The 16732-nt window shown below is 40.7% G+C and overlaps 1 protein-coding gene across 1 annotated transcript in view; it reads right to left on the bottom strand.

Moving 5' to 3' along the window:
- The window catches only part of LOC100341882 (phospholipid scramblase 1), a 29745-nt gene extending 14913 nt beyond the window's left edge, over positions 1-14832 (bottom strand). Inside the window, exons 1-2 of the mRNA XM_008266303.4 lie at positions 14750-14832; positions 7391-7416 (exon numbers count right to left, since the gene is read on the bottom strand). Of these exons, the coding sequence (XP_008264525.2) occupies positions 7391-7403 (13 nt within the window). The 5' untranslated portion in view covers positions 7404-7416; positions 14750-14832. The remainder of the gene's footprint in view (positions 1-7390; positions 7417-14749) is intronic.
- Between the last annotated feature and the right edge of the window lie 1900 nt (positions 14833-16732).

The raw sequence follows: 16732 nt of genomic DNA, 5'->3' as shown, positions 1-16732 counted from the left end.
AACTTTTCACCCCACAGTTGCAGAATACACATTCTTTTCATCAGTGCATGAAACATTCTCTAGGATAGACCACATGCTAGGCCATAAAGCAAGTCTTAGCAAATTCATAAATATCAAAATCATACCATGCATTTTCCCTGACCACAGTGGAATGAAACTGGAAATCAAAACTCAAGATTCTCTAGATCATACGCAAATATATGGAAACTGAACAAAACAACATGTTCCTGATGAACAGTGGGTCACAGAAGAAATCCAAAGAGAAATAAAATAATTTCTGGAAATGAATGAAGATGACAATGAATCATATAAAAATTTATGGGATACAGCAAAGGCAGTGTTAAGAGGGAAATTTATAGTAATTGATGCCTACATGAAGAAATTGGAAAAATATCTAAATGAGCTTTCAATAATCTCAAGAAAAGCAACAAATTAAATTGAAAGTTAGTATGAGGAAAGAAATAATTAAAATTAGAAAAGAAATAAACAAAATTGAAACAAAAATACAAAAATCAGTGAAATAAAGAGCTGGTTTCTTGAAAAAATATGCAAAATGGTATACCATTGGCCCAACTAACTATAAAAAAAAAGAAGAAGAAAACCCAAATCAATAAATTCAGAGATGAAAAAGGAAATATAACAGCAGATACTGTAAAAATAAAAAGAATCAATTCCTATACAATACAATCTACTGAAATTGAGTCATGAAGACATAGAAAACCTAAACAGACCAACAACCAAGATGGAAATTGAATCTCATAATAGAGACCCTCCCAACAAAAAAGCCCAAGACTGAACAGCTTCATTGCTGAATTCTACCAGATATTTAAAGAAGAACTAATTTCAGTTCTTCTCAAACTATTCAAAATAATTGAAAGGAAAGGAATCCTCCAAAGCTTCTTCTATGAATCCTGCATCACATTAATGCCTAAGTTGGAAAAAGATAAGACAGAGAAAGAGGAGGCCGGTGTTGTGGTGCAGTGGGTTAACGCCCTGGCCTGAAGCACCAGAATCCCACATGGACAGTGGTTCTAGTCCTGGCTGTTCCTCTTCAGATCCAGCTCTCTGCTATGGCATGGGATAGCAGTACAAGATGGCCCAAGTCCTTGGGCCCCTGCACCCACATGGGAGACCCAGAAGAAGCTCCTGGCTCCTGGCTTCAGATTGGTACAGTTCCGGCCATTGCTGCCAATTGGGGAGTGAACCATCAGATGGAAGATCTCTCTCTCTCTCTTTCTCTTTGCCTCTCCTATGTGTTACTCTGACTCGCAAGTAAAAAATAAGTAAATCTTTAAAAAAAAAAAAAGAGAGAGAAAGAGATCTATAGATCAATATCCCAGATGAATATAGATGCAAAAATCCTCAAAAAAATATAAGCTATTTGAATCCAACAACATATCACAAAGTTCATTCACCCAGACCAGGTGGGATTTATCCCTGGTATGCAGGGATGATTCAACATTTGCAAATCAATAAATGTTGATCAATAATGTTCATATTAACAAACTGAAGAACAAAAAAACATATGGTTATCTCAATAGATGCAGAGAAAGCATTTGATAAAATACAATATTCTTTAATGATGAAAACCTTAAGCAAATAGGGTATAGAAGGGATATTCCACAATGAAATCAAGGCAGTTTATGAAAAACCCATGAACAGCATCCTACTGAATGCAGGAAAGTTGGAAGCATTCCTCCTAAGATCCAGAAACAGACAAAAATGGCCACTCTTACCATTGCTATTTAATATAGACCTGAAAGTTTTAGCCAGAGCCATAGGCAAGAAAAAGAAATCAAAGGGATACAAATTGGAAAGGAGGAAACCAAACTATCTCTATTTGCAGATGACATGATTCTGTATGTAGGGGATCCAAAAGACTCCAGTAACAGACTACTGGTACTCATGAAAAGAGTTTGATAAAGTGGCAGGATGCAAAATCAACACAAAAATCAATAACTTTCAATACATACACATGCAATGTCATGGCTGAGAAAGAACTTTTAAGATCAATCCCATTTACAATAGCTCCAAAAAGAATAAATTTAACCAAGGATGTAAAAAATCTCTACAATGAAAATTACAAAACAAGAAAGAAATAGAAGACATTAAAAATATGGAAAAATCTTCTATGTTCAATGGATTGGAAGTATCAACATCATCAAAATGTCTATACTAACAAAAGCAATTTGCAGATTCAATGCAATCCCAATCAAAGTACCAATAGCATTTTTGTAGATCTAGAAAAAATGATGCTAAAACTCATATGGAAACACAAGAGACCCCAGATAGCTGAAGCAATCTTATACAACAAAAACGAAGCCAGAGTCATATGACTACGTGACTTGAAGACATACCACAGGGCAGTTATAATCAAAACAGCCTGGTAATGGCACAAAAACAGACTTGTAGACAAATGGAACAAAATAGAAACTCCAAAATTAATCCATGCATCTTCAAGCAGCTTATCTTTGATAAAGGTGCTAAAATCAATCACTGGAGCAAGGACAATCTCTTTAACAAATGGTGTTGGGGAAACCGGATCCCCATGTGCAGAAGTATAATATTAACCCCTTCCTTACACCTTACACAAAAATCCACTCAAAATGAATCAAAGACCTAAATCTATGACTCAATATCATCAAATTACTAGAGATCATTGGGGAAACTCTGCAAGATATTGGCATAGGCAAAGACTTCTTGGAAAAGACCCCAGAAGCACAGACAATCAAAGCTAAAATTGACAAACTGGATTACATCACGCTGAGAGGCTTTTGCACTGCAAAAGAAACACTCATCATGCCAGTGCCGCGGCTCACTAGGCTAATCCTCTGCCTGCAGCGCCGGTACACCGGGTTCCAGTCCCAGTCGCGGCACCAAATTCTGTCCCGGTTGCTCCTCTTCCAGTCCAGCTCTCCGCTGTGGCCTGGGAGGGCAGTGGAGGATGGCCCAGGTGCTTGGGCCCTGCACCCGCATGGGAGACCAGGAGGAAGCATCTGGCTCCTGGCTTCAGATTGGTGCAGCGTGCCGGCCGTGGTGGCCATTTGCAGGGTGAACCAATGGAGGGAAGACCTTTCTCTCTGTCTCTCTCTCTCTCACTGTCTAACTCTGCCTGCCAAAAAAATAAATAAATAAAAATAAAAAGAAACACTCATCACAGTGAAAAGATAACCGACAGAGTAAGACAAAATATTTGCAAACTATGCAACTGTAAAGGCTTAGCATTCAGAATCTATAAAGAGCTCAACAACAGAACAAACAATCCAGTTAAGAAATAGAAAAAAGACTTGAACAGGCATTTTTCAAAAGGTGAAATTAAAATGGCCAACAGACAACTGATAAAATGCTCAGATCACTAGCTATCAGGGAAATGCAAATCAAAACCATGGTGCAATTTCACCTCGCTCCATTTGGAATGGTTCTCATACAGAAGTCAACAACTGGTGAAGATGTGGGGAAAAAGGTTCCCTGGTCCACTATTGGTGGAAATATATACTGAGGTAGACACTGTGGAAGACAGTATGGAGATACCTCAGAAATATGAATATAGACCTATCATATTATCCAGCAATCCCACTCCTGGGAATTTACCCAAGTCAAAGGAAATCAGCATATGAAAGAGTTGTCTGTACCCCCATGTTCATTGTAGCACATTTCACAATAGCTAAGATATGGAATTAACCCAGATGTCCATCAACTGTTGACTGGATAAAGAAATTATTGTGTATATATACACGCTATGGAGTACTACTCAGCTGGCAGCTCCAAGACAGTCCCAGCTGCTACAGTAGCTTCACTTTCATAAATGTAAGGCCTAGAAGCTACTTCACTTACATTATCTTCCACTCTGTTCCTTATGGATTATTAACTTTAATTTAATTTAATAAGCTTAATTTATTTAATATAAATTAAAATAATCTTTTTGAATTACAGATTCATGACACAAGCACAAGATAATATATTGGCCAAATGTTCAATATGTTACAACTTCTGTATGCATTTCTGTTATGCACTTTCACAAGTCACTCCATGAATTTAATCATGTGTTTTATCAGGAAGGCAGGACTGTAACCCACTTTGTCTTTTTCTCCAATCAGTTGGTTATATAATATAACTTCAGCAGAATGCATTCCATAATATTATTTAAATTCATAGGAGAAGTACCTCACAAATGGGACCGGCATTGTGGTACAGGGGGTTAAGCCCCAGCCAGTGACATTGGAATCCTATATCAGAGTGCTGGTTGGAGTCTTCACTGCTCTGCTTCTGATATAGCTCCCTGCTAATGTGCCTGGGAAGGCACAAGAAGATGACCCAAGTCCATGGGCTCCTGCCACCCACATGGGAGAATGGGATGAAGTTTCTGACGCCCGGCTTCTGCCTGGCCAAGACGTGGCTGTTGCAGCCATTTAGGGAGTGAACCACCATACAGAAATCTTTCTCCCTCTTTCTGTCCCACTGTCATTCAAATAAATAAATCTTATAAAGCCTGGATTGGAAACAACAGGATGAACTTCAAAACAAATCTCAAGGAAACATTTTAAATATGACTGAAAAATCTGCCCTTAACTAACATGTCTTATTTTGCTACTGTTAACAGTCACAATTATTTGAATAATAGAAAATACAGACATGTACACCCCACGCCACCCCTCCAAAAGCAGAGATTCAAGAAACCAGGAGTTTATAATCAGATTTCAGGATTCTGTTAATAGAGTAATGATCCTGGTTTCAGGAATTCCAAGAGGAAATAATACAAAGAGATAAGTGAATGGGCAGCTGTCGAGTAAACCAAAGGGCATATGTACTACAGGCTGGTTTCTGTACTTAGAAATGCAACTGCAAACAGCTAATGAAAATCACAGGACTATTTCCTAAAATCCTTGTGTGTCTTGATTCACTGATGCCAAGGATTCACTCACAAAATACCAGCTGGTCAGTTTTCAGTACCCTCTGTATTTCAGCAGTTGAGGTAGATCCAAAGGTTGACTCTTGATATTTTACTTCTAAGTGTGGAACAATGGTGTCTTCTGAACTAAAAGTCCTGACATTTAGAAATTTAAGATACTAAGTATAAAATTAAAAATTTGTATTATAGGCATTGGTCTTGTGGCCTAGTGAGTTAAGACCCAGTTAAGGACATGCATATCTCATACAGGACTGCCAACTTCAAGTCATTCCTATTCTACCCTTCCAATCCAGCTCCTTTCTAAAGCACCTGGGAGGCAGCAGATGATGGTTCAACTACTTGGGACCCTGCTACTCACATGGGAGACCCAGAAGGAATTTTGAGATCCTGGTTTTGGCCTGGCTTTGTTCTGATTGTTGTAGGCATTTGGAGAGTGAACCAGTAGATTGGAAGATCTTTCCCTCTCTGTCTCTCTTTCTCTCTTTATTCTCTGTCACTGCCTTTCAAATAAATAAAAAAAATCCTTACATTGTAAACTGTACTTCAAATCTGAGAAATTTTTTTAATAATAGAAATAAATAAAAGTCAGTCCACAATAGTTTAATGTAATACTGCAAAGCAATTCCACCAGATCTTATGAATATCAGTTTTAGACAAAAAAAAAGAGAGAAAGAGAGAGAAGGCTGACTGCTGGGTGCAGTGTTCAATGGAATAAATCTTTAAAAGCAACCAAGGGTAGTGAAAGAGAATTCATAAGAAACCAAAAAAAAAAAAAAAAAAAACTCTTTAAAATAGCAGTGAATTGCTTTAAAATAAAGTTTTTAAGTAGTCTACTGACTACTACCTGAATGCCTTTAGCACTACATTTATTCAGTGTCTGCTAGTAGGAGAGTACCCAGATCCCTCCAAAATGTCTTCATGAAAGCAACAGGATTTTGCTATCACCAACATTGCTCTTTGTATAGGAAGTAACACCCCATTAACTTGGAATCTGTGGTATAACAGGTAGCCTTAGTTAATGTTTACCTTTTCAGCATCTAATAAAGAAAAAACGTTAAGCAAACAGTGCAACAAAATTTTATCCTTTAAAGCAAACAAAAAAAAATCATAAGGTTACCACACTGTCTTGAAGATATTTTTAATTCTCTCTTAAATATACATATGTACATATTTTATGCATATTCATATACATCTTTTATTACTATTAAGTATATATATACATGGACACACATGCAATTATATAGAGAGAACTGTACAGTAAACAGTGATTACAGCCATGGATATTTGAATCTTTCTAAATTGAACTGAAGCAACTTAAAGCTGATAACAACTAAAAAAGCTTACTTGTACATAAATTAACATTTAAAAGTCTTTGAATTTTCTAAACAAATTAAATCAATACAGAAATCATTGAGAGAAAACCATAAAACTTTACATGGAAAAGCAAGGTATCTGGCCCAGAAAGTTATCTAAAATATTTAGCAAGGCTGTCATTGTAGTCTCTCTCTCTCTCTCTCTCTCACACACACACACACACACACACACATTTTGCTAACTCAGCAAAAGTCAACAGAATAAAGATCGTTTCAGGAAAACAGGATTTGGTTTTTGATGTATTTTTCCCAATATGTAGTGTTATTCTCTTCAGAATCTTAAAATTTCAGTAAGATAAATCTTTCATTACATGCTTGATAAATATCCATATTATTTTAAATTTTCTTGAGAGAAATAAACAGAAAGCAATGAATGATATCTATTTATCAGTACGTACATGAATATTATGATACAAGGTATGTATCAAGTGTTTAAAATTTATTTATTTACTTGAGAAGCAGAGAGAGAGAGAGAGATCTTCCACCCACTGGTTTATTCCCCTAAATGCCTTCAATAGTCAGAGCTAGACTTGGTCAAAGCTAGGACCCTGGAACTCCATTTAGGTCTCCCATGAGGGTGTCACAGACCCACAGGCTTGGACCATTATTAGTTGCTTTCTAAGGCCATTATCAGGAAACCAAATGCGAAGCAGAATAGCTGGAACTGGCACTCCAGTAAGGGATGCAAGCATCTCAATAAGTGGTTTGACACACAGTAGCCACCAAAATGAATTGGCATATTAAGTCTATTATATTTTAACTAGTATAAATTGAATTATTTTCATGTACATGAAATGCACAGAGGCAAGGAAAGGTTGTTTTGGATAAAGCATCATATAAATTATTCAAAATGTTTCCCAAGGGGTCTAAATTTCTTAGCTTTCCCTGAAGTTTTTTTTATATTTTAATGAAAGATTATTGGTAGTAGAAGATATATTTATGTACATCTCAATTGTTAAAATTCTGAGCTAGACATTGGATTCTGGCTATGACCAACACAAAGCAAATCACGCATTTTCAGAAATTGAGTGAAACATTAAAACAAACAACTTAACAATAGATTTAATAGTATATGTTAGAAAGTAAGCACTTAAAATAAATTACTTACTTGGTTTGTCCATGATAAAAATAGTTCTGAAAAAGAAAACTTCATATTAATATGTTGTTTATAGCTAAAGGTCAAATACAACTGTTGAAACCAGATATTCTAAAACTATGCAATCACACTCATGGATTGTTCCTCTTTATTCCCCTTGTCCAGCATCATCTGGTCATTAAAACCCTTTTGATTTGATGTCTTCCCCTGCTGTACTTAAGAAGTGATTGGTCAGCCCAAAATGATGGACATAGCCAAAAGCCATTGGAGAAAGGGTCAAATGAGGCAGAAAGCCATGAAAGAGCACTGTGAGCCTAAGATCCCAAATGGTAACCAAATAAAAATTGCAGCCTTCACAACATACACAACCTGCAAGAGCTGTTCAAGCTCCCAGCTTCCAGGCTGGGCTTCTGGAATGGTCCAGCAGGAGAACCTAGAAGTCTATCAGTCACACTCTTGCAATTATCCTGGAGCTTCTTCAGGGTCTCCTACATTGGTGGTAGGGGTCCAAGCACCTGGGCCATCTTCTACTGGCTTCCCAGGCACATTAGCAGGAAACTGGCTCAGATGTGGAACAACTGGGACTCACACTGGGGCCCATAAGGGATGCCAGCACTATAGGTGGCGGCTTAACCCACTGAGCCACAGTGCTGGGCCCCTAAAGAACTATTTTTTCAGTCATTATCATGTTACATACTATATCAAACTCACTACTTAATACTTAAGACAAATTCTAAATAATATCTAAGTGAAAAATTCATGCAAGATTTTATAGTTTTTACAAATAAACAACTTAATTGAAAAAAATTAATTCATAGTGTCTTATTGAAAATTTATGCATCAAAGATGGAAAGTATTTGTTTTGATTTTTTTAATATTTGTTTTAAGAGTTTAGTTGCTAATTTGGAATGTTCAGCACAAGCCAAAAATAAAGGACATAGTAGAAAGAAAGGGAATTTATAAACTAACAAGTCACATAATATTAGGAACAGCTGGAAACCTTTAAGTGTGGAATGCTGTAAGTTTCCAAACCATTGCCCAATGAGTACCAACTACAGTAAACACACAATATTTACCTTTCCCATTGTTAGAGTTCATCTCCTCCTTGCATAGAAATCCAAGGAATGGAAATGAAGCAGATCCTAAACGATGCCCATTTGCTTGTACTTGCATGTTTTTTTCCTACTTGGCCACACAATTTTGAGTTTTAGATATAAATTAGTGGAGAAAAATACCTACCTGCAAAACTATTGCAGAACAAAATCGGGGTCTTTGTTTTACTGTAGGCTTTTAAGTTTTATTACCTAATATCTCAAGAATTGAAATTACATAATATCTCAAGCATTGAAAATGGTATGTCATAACATCTGGCACAAAAAGGTAAGCGATCCTTGAACCTGCATCTATGATAACTAGGAAAAAGCACTGCATGCCAGGTGACTACAGTCATCTATCAAGTAGATGCCTTCCCTGACTATGCTCTCATTCACTGTTACAATTGATTGGTTTTCTAGAATAGGTCTAATCCAAGACATAAGTCACTCCACTGTGGAAATAACTGGGGGGATCTTTGTTGGATTAATTACTTAATTAACTTAACATGATAACATTTAAGCAATGGCTTCCACAAGTCTCATTAAAAATTTGAGAAATATTTCACGGGAAGAGAAAATCATACTTTATATCAAAAGAAAAAAAGAGTTTGTAATAAAATCACTGAGTAATACCTTTGAAATCAAGATTATGCCAGAAAAACACAGAACTTCAAAATGTAATCTGATTACTTCATACTTTTCTTTAATTTTGTTAAATGAATGCCCTGGAGAATGTTAGGACATTACATACCATGAAAATATAAGTTCAACACTGTTAAAGTCATTCTATCAAAAATCATGAGTCCCCATTGCTAATCTGAGCTATGGAATAGCTGTAAACTGGACAACCAGAGCAAAGACAGATAAACAGTAGGAGGACATTTCCAGTTAAAGTTTCATGATTTACATTCTAATGCCTTTGTTCTGGTCCATCTCTTGGGGCACTGAAATTTGCATCTTATTGCTCTCAAAAAAATGTTGATATAAAATCTAGGACTCAATATTGAAGCATACTTAATTTTGAAGATACTAAAAATGCAATACTGGAGCCAGTGCTCTAGCGTAGCTGGTAAAGCAGCTGCCTGCAGTGCCGGTATCCCATATGACCACCAGTTCAAGTCCCGTCTGCTCCACTTCCTATCCAGCTCTCTGCTATGGCCTGGGAAGACGGCCCAAGTCCTTGGGCTGCTGCACCCGCGTGGGAGACCCGGAAGAAGCTGCTGGCTTCAGATCAGCGCAGCTCCAGTCTTTGCCGCCAATTGGGGAGTGAACCAGTGCATGGAAGACCTCTCTCTCCCTGCCTCTCCTTCTCTCTCTGTGTAACTCTAACTTTCAAATAAATAAATAAATCTTTTTAAAAGTGCAATGCCTATAAAATAGGCATGCACTGGATTTGTGACATTTATTTGAATTTACTTGTTTATTGCCTAAGAATAAATCTTACCTACCCCCTCCACACATTCACTAAAAACCAGTTCACACATTCTTCTCAAGTTCCAAGAAAAGGATACAGTTAATTCATTATTTTCAGCAAAACTCTATTATAAAAACAATCAAAAGAATTCTAGGTCCTTAATTTCCTACAAATAAATGATAAAGAGATACTAGGCTGAGGGTGGTAGTGGAGGGGAAAGAATTGAGAGTAGGACAAGAACACAGAACAGTTACAGAAGTGAGTCACAAATCAAATAATCTCCATGATATTCAAGTTGGGTTTGTAGGCAAGTTTTGTGCATTTAAAAAGGTTTTACCAACATCTAAAAAAGAAAATAATTAACTGATTGAACTTTCTTTGCTTTTTAAAGATTTCTATTTATTTATTTGAAAGAGTTACAAAGAGAGGAGAGACATTCTTCATCCTCTGATTCACTCCCCAGGTGGCTGCAACAGCCAGGGTTGGACCAAGCTGAAGCCAGGAGCCAGGAGCTTCATCTGGGTCTCCTATGTTGGTGGCAGGGTCCCTAACACCTGGGCCATCCCCTACTGCCTTCCTCAGGCTGTTGGCAGGGAAGTGGATCAGTAGAGCAGCCAGGACCCAAACAAGCACTTATACAGGATGCCAGCATTGCAGGCAGAGGCTTAACCCACTATGCTACAATTCTGACTATGAACTTTCATGTTTGTAAAAGTTACCAGGGAGGACCAAATGCATTCACACAAATAAGTGGGGCAAAGTGGAATGTTTCAAACCTGGGGCATACATGAGGGAGGTCAGATGACAGAAGCCATCTATAAGAGCAAACACCTTGCAACAGGGTCTCTTCCTATAAAAATTCACTTCTGTGTTTCAAGCTCAAGAAAACAAAAACAAATATGCTTAGAACCAATCTTGATAGTGTTTCATAGAAAGCTTTGAATAAAAATGTAGATACTACATCAACTGAGACCAACAGGGATGGTAGCAGCCAAATTTTCCATAAGACTAACAAGTAAGTCAATGAGATAAAAGATACAAAAATTAATCTCTAAGTCAGCTGTTCTCATTTGATTATTAGTCCAGAAAGGCCTTTCCTGATAATATAGAATTCCATTATCAATTTAAGTGTCTTTTCTTTCTTTCTCATAAATGAGCAAACTAAGTCAATAAAGATAAAATCTCTTTGCTTCCAATAAAGCAACCTGTCTCTGTTGAGGTCGATCTCTCTCTCCTTTTCCCATCTCTCCTTTCTGGGGTTATGAAAGACCAGAACCCAGAACTATTCCAGACCTAATAGTGTGAATCCATTTACTCTTGTAAATTTGACAAATGAGAAACACAGAACTATCACTGTTGGAGGCTTGCTGAGGGTTGTATCCTGCTAATCCTGCCTGTGATAGGAGATTTCATCTCTGACAGACTTCTACATGTTAGCATTAACAGGGCATGATGCCCATTACTAGGACCGGGGCCCCCATACCTGTGCCTGCCAGCTTAGACAAACAGTCTGTGGCCAAGGACTGTCTGCTCAGGGACTTTTTAGGAGTATTTTGCTTTACTGTTTAATCACACACCTGTCAGCGATTCCTGGATTTAGGGTGCTTTTGCATAAAGCCCAATACATGCTTGAACTGTTTATCTCTATATGCTGAGAGATATGGAATCACCCTGTCACTGTAAAGTTCCTGATTTTAGGCATAAAAACAAGGGAGAGCCAAAAGTTGGGGCTTGACACTTGGGACAGAAGTCTTGTCAAGTCTGAAGGCATGATAAACTGTGTGCCTTTCCTTCTGAAAGTCTCCAGTGCCGCTTCGTTTCTTCCGTCTCTCATCGCTAACATTATTAATAGTAATTAAGTGTTTTGGTTTTTAAGTTTAGCTCTATTCATGTTCCTGCCACAGATTCTGTGTATATACTATACATATGCATTATAAACACTGCTTATTTAAATATTGACTTAGTGTAAAGTGTGTGCAGCTCTCAAAGGATGTTTTTTGAAAGAAGGTGTATGATAGTCAAGATCCAATACCAGGCACCAAAGCACTATACCTTGGCACTAGGGGAGACAGACAATGAAATCCATTATGAAAAACACATCAAGCTCCAGGAATAAAGCTGATGGTGCTTTAAGAAAGGATTATTAGGCCACTGACTTACAGGGAGGCAGGAAAGTCAGAATGAGACCTGAAGGACATCCACAGCCAAGTAATCCATGGAAGTGTGTGTGTGTGTGTGGGGGGGTGAACAGTGCATTAAGGACAGAGCAGGCCTCACAGGTAGAAGTCCTGAGGCTGAGGGAAGCTGGATCATTCTAGAAAGGAAAACTCTTTAAGGTTACAGTGCAGAAGAGGGGGAGGCCCTCAGAGGTGAGGACACGTAAAATCTAAAATGTGGCCCCTTAAAGTTCCCTAGAAATGCTATCCGGGGTGCCACGTGTGCTACCGGAATTTGGGGTGCCTTACAATTTCACCACAGGCTGATTACTAAATCCCCGATATTAATAAGCCCAAGAGGGTTCTTGCCTAATATTTAGAGAAGAATCCTAAATACCAGCACAGATAAACGAGGCAGCATGGTACGTTTTAAGCTTTTATTTAGTGAGAAAGATGCTTAGGAGAGTGAGAGCTTTACTTAGAAGAGAGAAGTGAATGGGGGTTCATACCGAGCACCAGGAACCAGCCACGTGGATGAGCATCTAGGCCAGGAAGCCTAGAGCACATGGCCCGAAGGCCATGCGCTCTGGAGGTGCAGGGCTACAACAAGCCCTGTCCTGGCAAGAGGCCAGGGAAGAACCGGGTGGGCACACTGTGCCCTAGGCTTTTAACCCACTCCAAAGGGGAGTGGTTAATTAACCTGATTGGCTGGTGGGCACCCCGGTGTGGCCAGGTAGGGGAATGAGGCCACAAAGGGGGTGTCGCAAAGGCATCAGGTAGGAGCTTGAGGTCACACAGGGGTGTGGTCTTCCAGTTCACAAATCTGATCAATTTTCACCTGTATGCCCGCCTACTTCACAGGGAGGTGCTGAGGGGGGTCCTCCCTCGGTTATTGTCTCCTCACCTCTGCTCTAAGCCCCTTACAGATCTGAAGGCTGCTTGGTCTGCAATCCAGCTACCTTATCCACTGTTTTTCTATCCAACTGCAGAAATCAAATCAGCTCTCTCTTCATTTTCTTCCCTTTTTTTTTTTTTTTTTTTTTTTTTTTTTTTTTTTTGACAGGCAGAGTGGACAGTGAGAGAGAGAGAGAGAGAGTCAGAGAGAAAGGTCTTCCTTTCCCATTGGTTCACTGTGGCCGGCACACCGCGCTGATCCGAAGGCAAGAGCCAGGTGCTTCTCCTGGTCTCCCATGGGGTGCAGGGACCCAAGCACTTGGGCCATCCTCCACTGCCTTCCCGGGCCACAGCAGAGAGCTGGACTGAAAGAGGAGCAACCAGGACAGAATCCGGTGCCCCGACCAGGACTAGAACCCAGAGTGCCGGCGCTGCAGGCGGAGGATTAGCCTAGTGAGCTGTGGCGCCATTTGTTCATCCTCCAAAATTCTACAACTGATGTAAATGTCGGGGTGGCAGTGAAAGTTATTGTGCTTGGAGATAGTGTGCTTGGAGAAGCAGAGACTTTGTTATATGTTTACATGAATAAAAGCCAACTTTCATACAGTGCTTTCTACAGTGCCAGTCCCTGCTAGACCAACAGGACATTAATACACGGCAATGGAACAAGGACATAAGCCTCAGGCATTCTCCCTCATTGCCCAAAGGAGATAAACTTTGGAATGCATTCCCTGCCCTTGAATCTCAATTGGATCTCACACCCTATTGTCTTCATACTCCACAACCCCCAGTCACCTGAAAGAACTGTGGCTCTGAAGACCTGAAAGACCAGTTCTAGGAATTCCCCTCCACCTGCTGCTCCTTACCCCACCCCCATCCCCATCCCTCCTAAAATATAAAAAGGCCCAGCCCCTGGGAGTGGGGGCCTTCTACCTCAAGTTTCATCAGTGTGCATGCAAGCTGTTGGTCACCCACCTCTATTGATTTATTTTCTCTGAATAAATTCGGTCTGGCTGTAAATTCGTACACTGCCTCCTCTCTATTCTGCGCCTCTTTTCCTAACATTTTGGTGCCCCGTGTGAGGAAGCACCAAGCTGCAACTCTTTTCCTAGCACATGTAATACTGTTTGTAATTCTTTTACTATAAGTTACACAATTTCAGAGAGGCAGCAAGGAAGGAAGACAAGGGAACTGATTCAGATTCCGCAGTTGGGAAGCGGTAGATGCATGGCCTGCAGTCATGCTATGGAGTTGACAGTCGCAGGCCCTGTGCTGTATCTCCCATTTCTCTGGCACTCTCGGGTACCTAGCATAGATCTGGGTTCCAGTCTCACTTAGAAGTCACCCTCACAACTTAAATGGCAGCCAGCAGGCTCTCCTAAAAGCTCCACTATGTTGGCCTACAGCCCTGAGGGCAGCTTCTGGCCAGGATAGGGGTAGCTCTCTGAGCTGCGCAGCCTCTTGGAAAAGCAGAAAAATCGCTGTTTCCAGGTAGGACACATCTTGTTTTTGGGATGATTCTAGGGCGGGCCAGGGGCATTGCTGCACCGGAGGTGGCCCCTAGCTGAGTCCCTGCTCCCCTTCCAGGGTCGCTTCCTGACTCCTCCCTTCTACCTGCCCCAACCTCCACCTCTGAGCAAATACAACCTCACGCACTCCGTTCCTGTCCCCCACAAGCCGCCCCCTTCATGTAGGTCGGTCCACAAGCCAGGAGGGAGGCAACAAGGATGCCTCCCGCTCCAGTGTGGCAGCCGGGCTAACAACCATCCAGGTGCTAGAGAGGCCCGCGGCGGCCCAGCAGCCCATTCCCTACCTCTCCCGGTGTCTGCAGGGAACGAGCCTCCCGGTGAGCTTGGCGCAGAGGCCTCTCTGTTAGGCTTCCCCGATCCTATATATACCCTGGAACTTCGCAGCCTGGCTTCTGCGAGGACTCCGGGAAAGTCCCTGGGGCTATGCGGAGCTACCACCACGCCCACTCAGCCCCACCCACTCTGCAAGAGGCTCCCAAGGAGTTTATCCTACGCCTGAAGGCAGGGATAAGCTGAGACTTTAACACCCTCTGGCTCCAGAGAGTCATTAACCCGGGCAGAGCGCCTGGTGAGTTCCCCTCTGGGGAACTGATTCTACTTTGCCCTGATGTCTGTCACCCAGGTTCTTTCAAGGGGCAGGAATGGCCTGAAGCTTAGGGTGAAAAAAAGGGTGAGTCAAAGTTAATTTACTCTACCATATCCTTCCTCTCCTGCTGTCTTGCTCTTGTCAAATATTAATTTACAACGAAGAGTTCAGTGATAGGTTTCTGCAGTAAAAGATTCTGGTTTTGAAGATTTATTTATTTCAAAGGCAGAGTACACAGAAAGGGAGAGACAGAACTTTCATCCTCTGGTTTATGCCCCAAATAGCCACAACAACCAGGTCTGTGAATCTAGGAGAAAGGAACTCCAACCCCGGGTCTCCCAGGTGGGTAACAGGGGTCTAAGCACTGGAGCCATCATCCACTGCATTCCCAGGAGCACTAGCAGGAGGCTGGATCAGAAGTGAAGGAGACAGAACTCTACCCAGCACATGGGATGCTGACCCCAAAAGAAGAGGTGTGCCACAATACTGCCCTGCCATAAAAGATTCTGCAGCTGAGTTGTGAAAGATGAGTAGAGGATCTCCATGGGCAAAAGGCATCCATATGCAAAAGGAAGGAACAGTACATTTGAAGAATACAAATAGTTAAGTGTGAGTGTAGTGTGAGAACGAACAGCTATGGAGTTGACAGGAATTCCTCATTTTGCTGCAGAGATCATTAACTGTTGACCAAAGTTTGTATTCCCTCTTCCATGGAATAAAATCATTACGGAAAAGTGGCTGTCTAGCCTAGCACTGTATTTCCACACATTTAGGAATGGCCACAGCCAGCGCCGTGGCTTACTAGGCTAATCCTCCGCCTGCGGAGCCGGCACCCCGGGTTCTAGTCCCGGTCAGGGCGCCGGATTCTCTCCCGGTCCCTTCTCTTCCAGTCCAGCTCTCTGTTGTGGCCAGGGAGTGCAGTGGAGGATGGCCCAAGAGCTTGGGCCCTGCACCCGCACGGGAGACCAGGAGAAGCACCTGGCTCCTGCCTTCGGATCAGCACAGTGCGCTGACCACAGCGCACTGGCTGCAGTGGCCACTGGGGGGTGAACCAATGGAAAAGGAAGACCTTCTCTCTCTCCCTCTCTCTCACTGTCCACTTTGCCTGTCCAAAAAAAAAAAAAAAAAAAAAAAAAAGGAATGAAGGAATGGTCACAGAACAGAATTCCAGCTAATAGCACTTAGAAGAAATATAGGTGTGACTTCCAATACAAGGTTCTTAAGAAGTTGGTGAACCTTCACTTCATTAGTGCCTTTCCATTGGCTTGATGCAGAAGGTGATGAAGTTGAGGGATGGAAGAGCTACAATGCACAAGGATTTCTCTACCCTAATGTACAACATGGGAAAAAAAATTTTTAAAAAACCTATCAGGAACCAGAAATCCCACCTTGATGGGCATGTTAGGGACAAATAGATCCATCTATTGGATAATATGTTGTAGTAGCTGGAAATACCCAAAGTGGTCAACTCTAGAAAGGTGATGAAAGAGCCATTTACATAAGGCATGTACAATGAAAAGAAATTATATTTTATTTTGGAGGATGGATTAAAATGTGATATGATTTTAAATAGAAGAAACACAATATTAGGCTCTTGTTTTAGAAAGGTTAGTTACAATATGAAGTGTGATTTGTAGGATAAGTGAAATAAACAGTTAAGAGATCATTTTAGTGACATTTA

The sequence above is a fragment of the Oryctolagus cuniculus genome, chromosome 4 (assembly GCF_964237555.1).
Source record: "Oryctolagus cuniculus chromosome 4, mOryCun1.1, whole genome shotgun sequence".
Classification (NCBI taxonomy): Eukaryota; Metazoa; Chordata; class Mammalia; order Lagomorpha; family Leporidae; genus Oryctolagus; species Oryctolagus cuniculus.
This window is presented reverse-complemented; position numbering and strand designations above follow the sequence as displayed.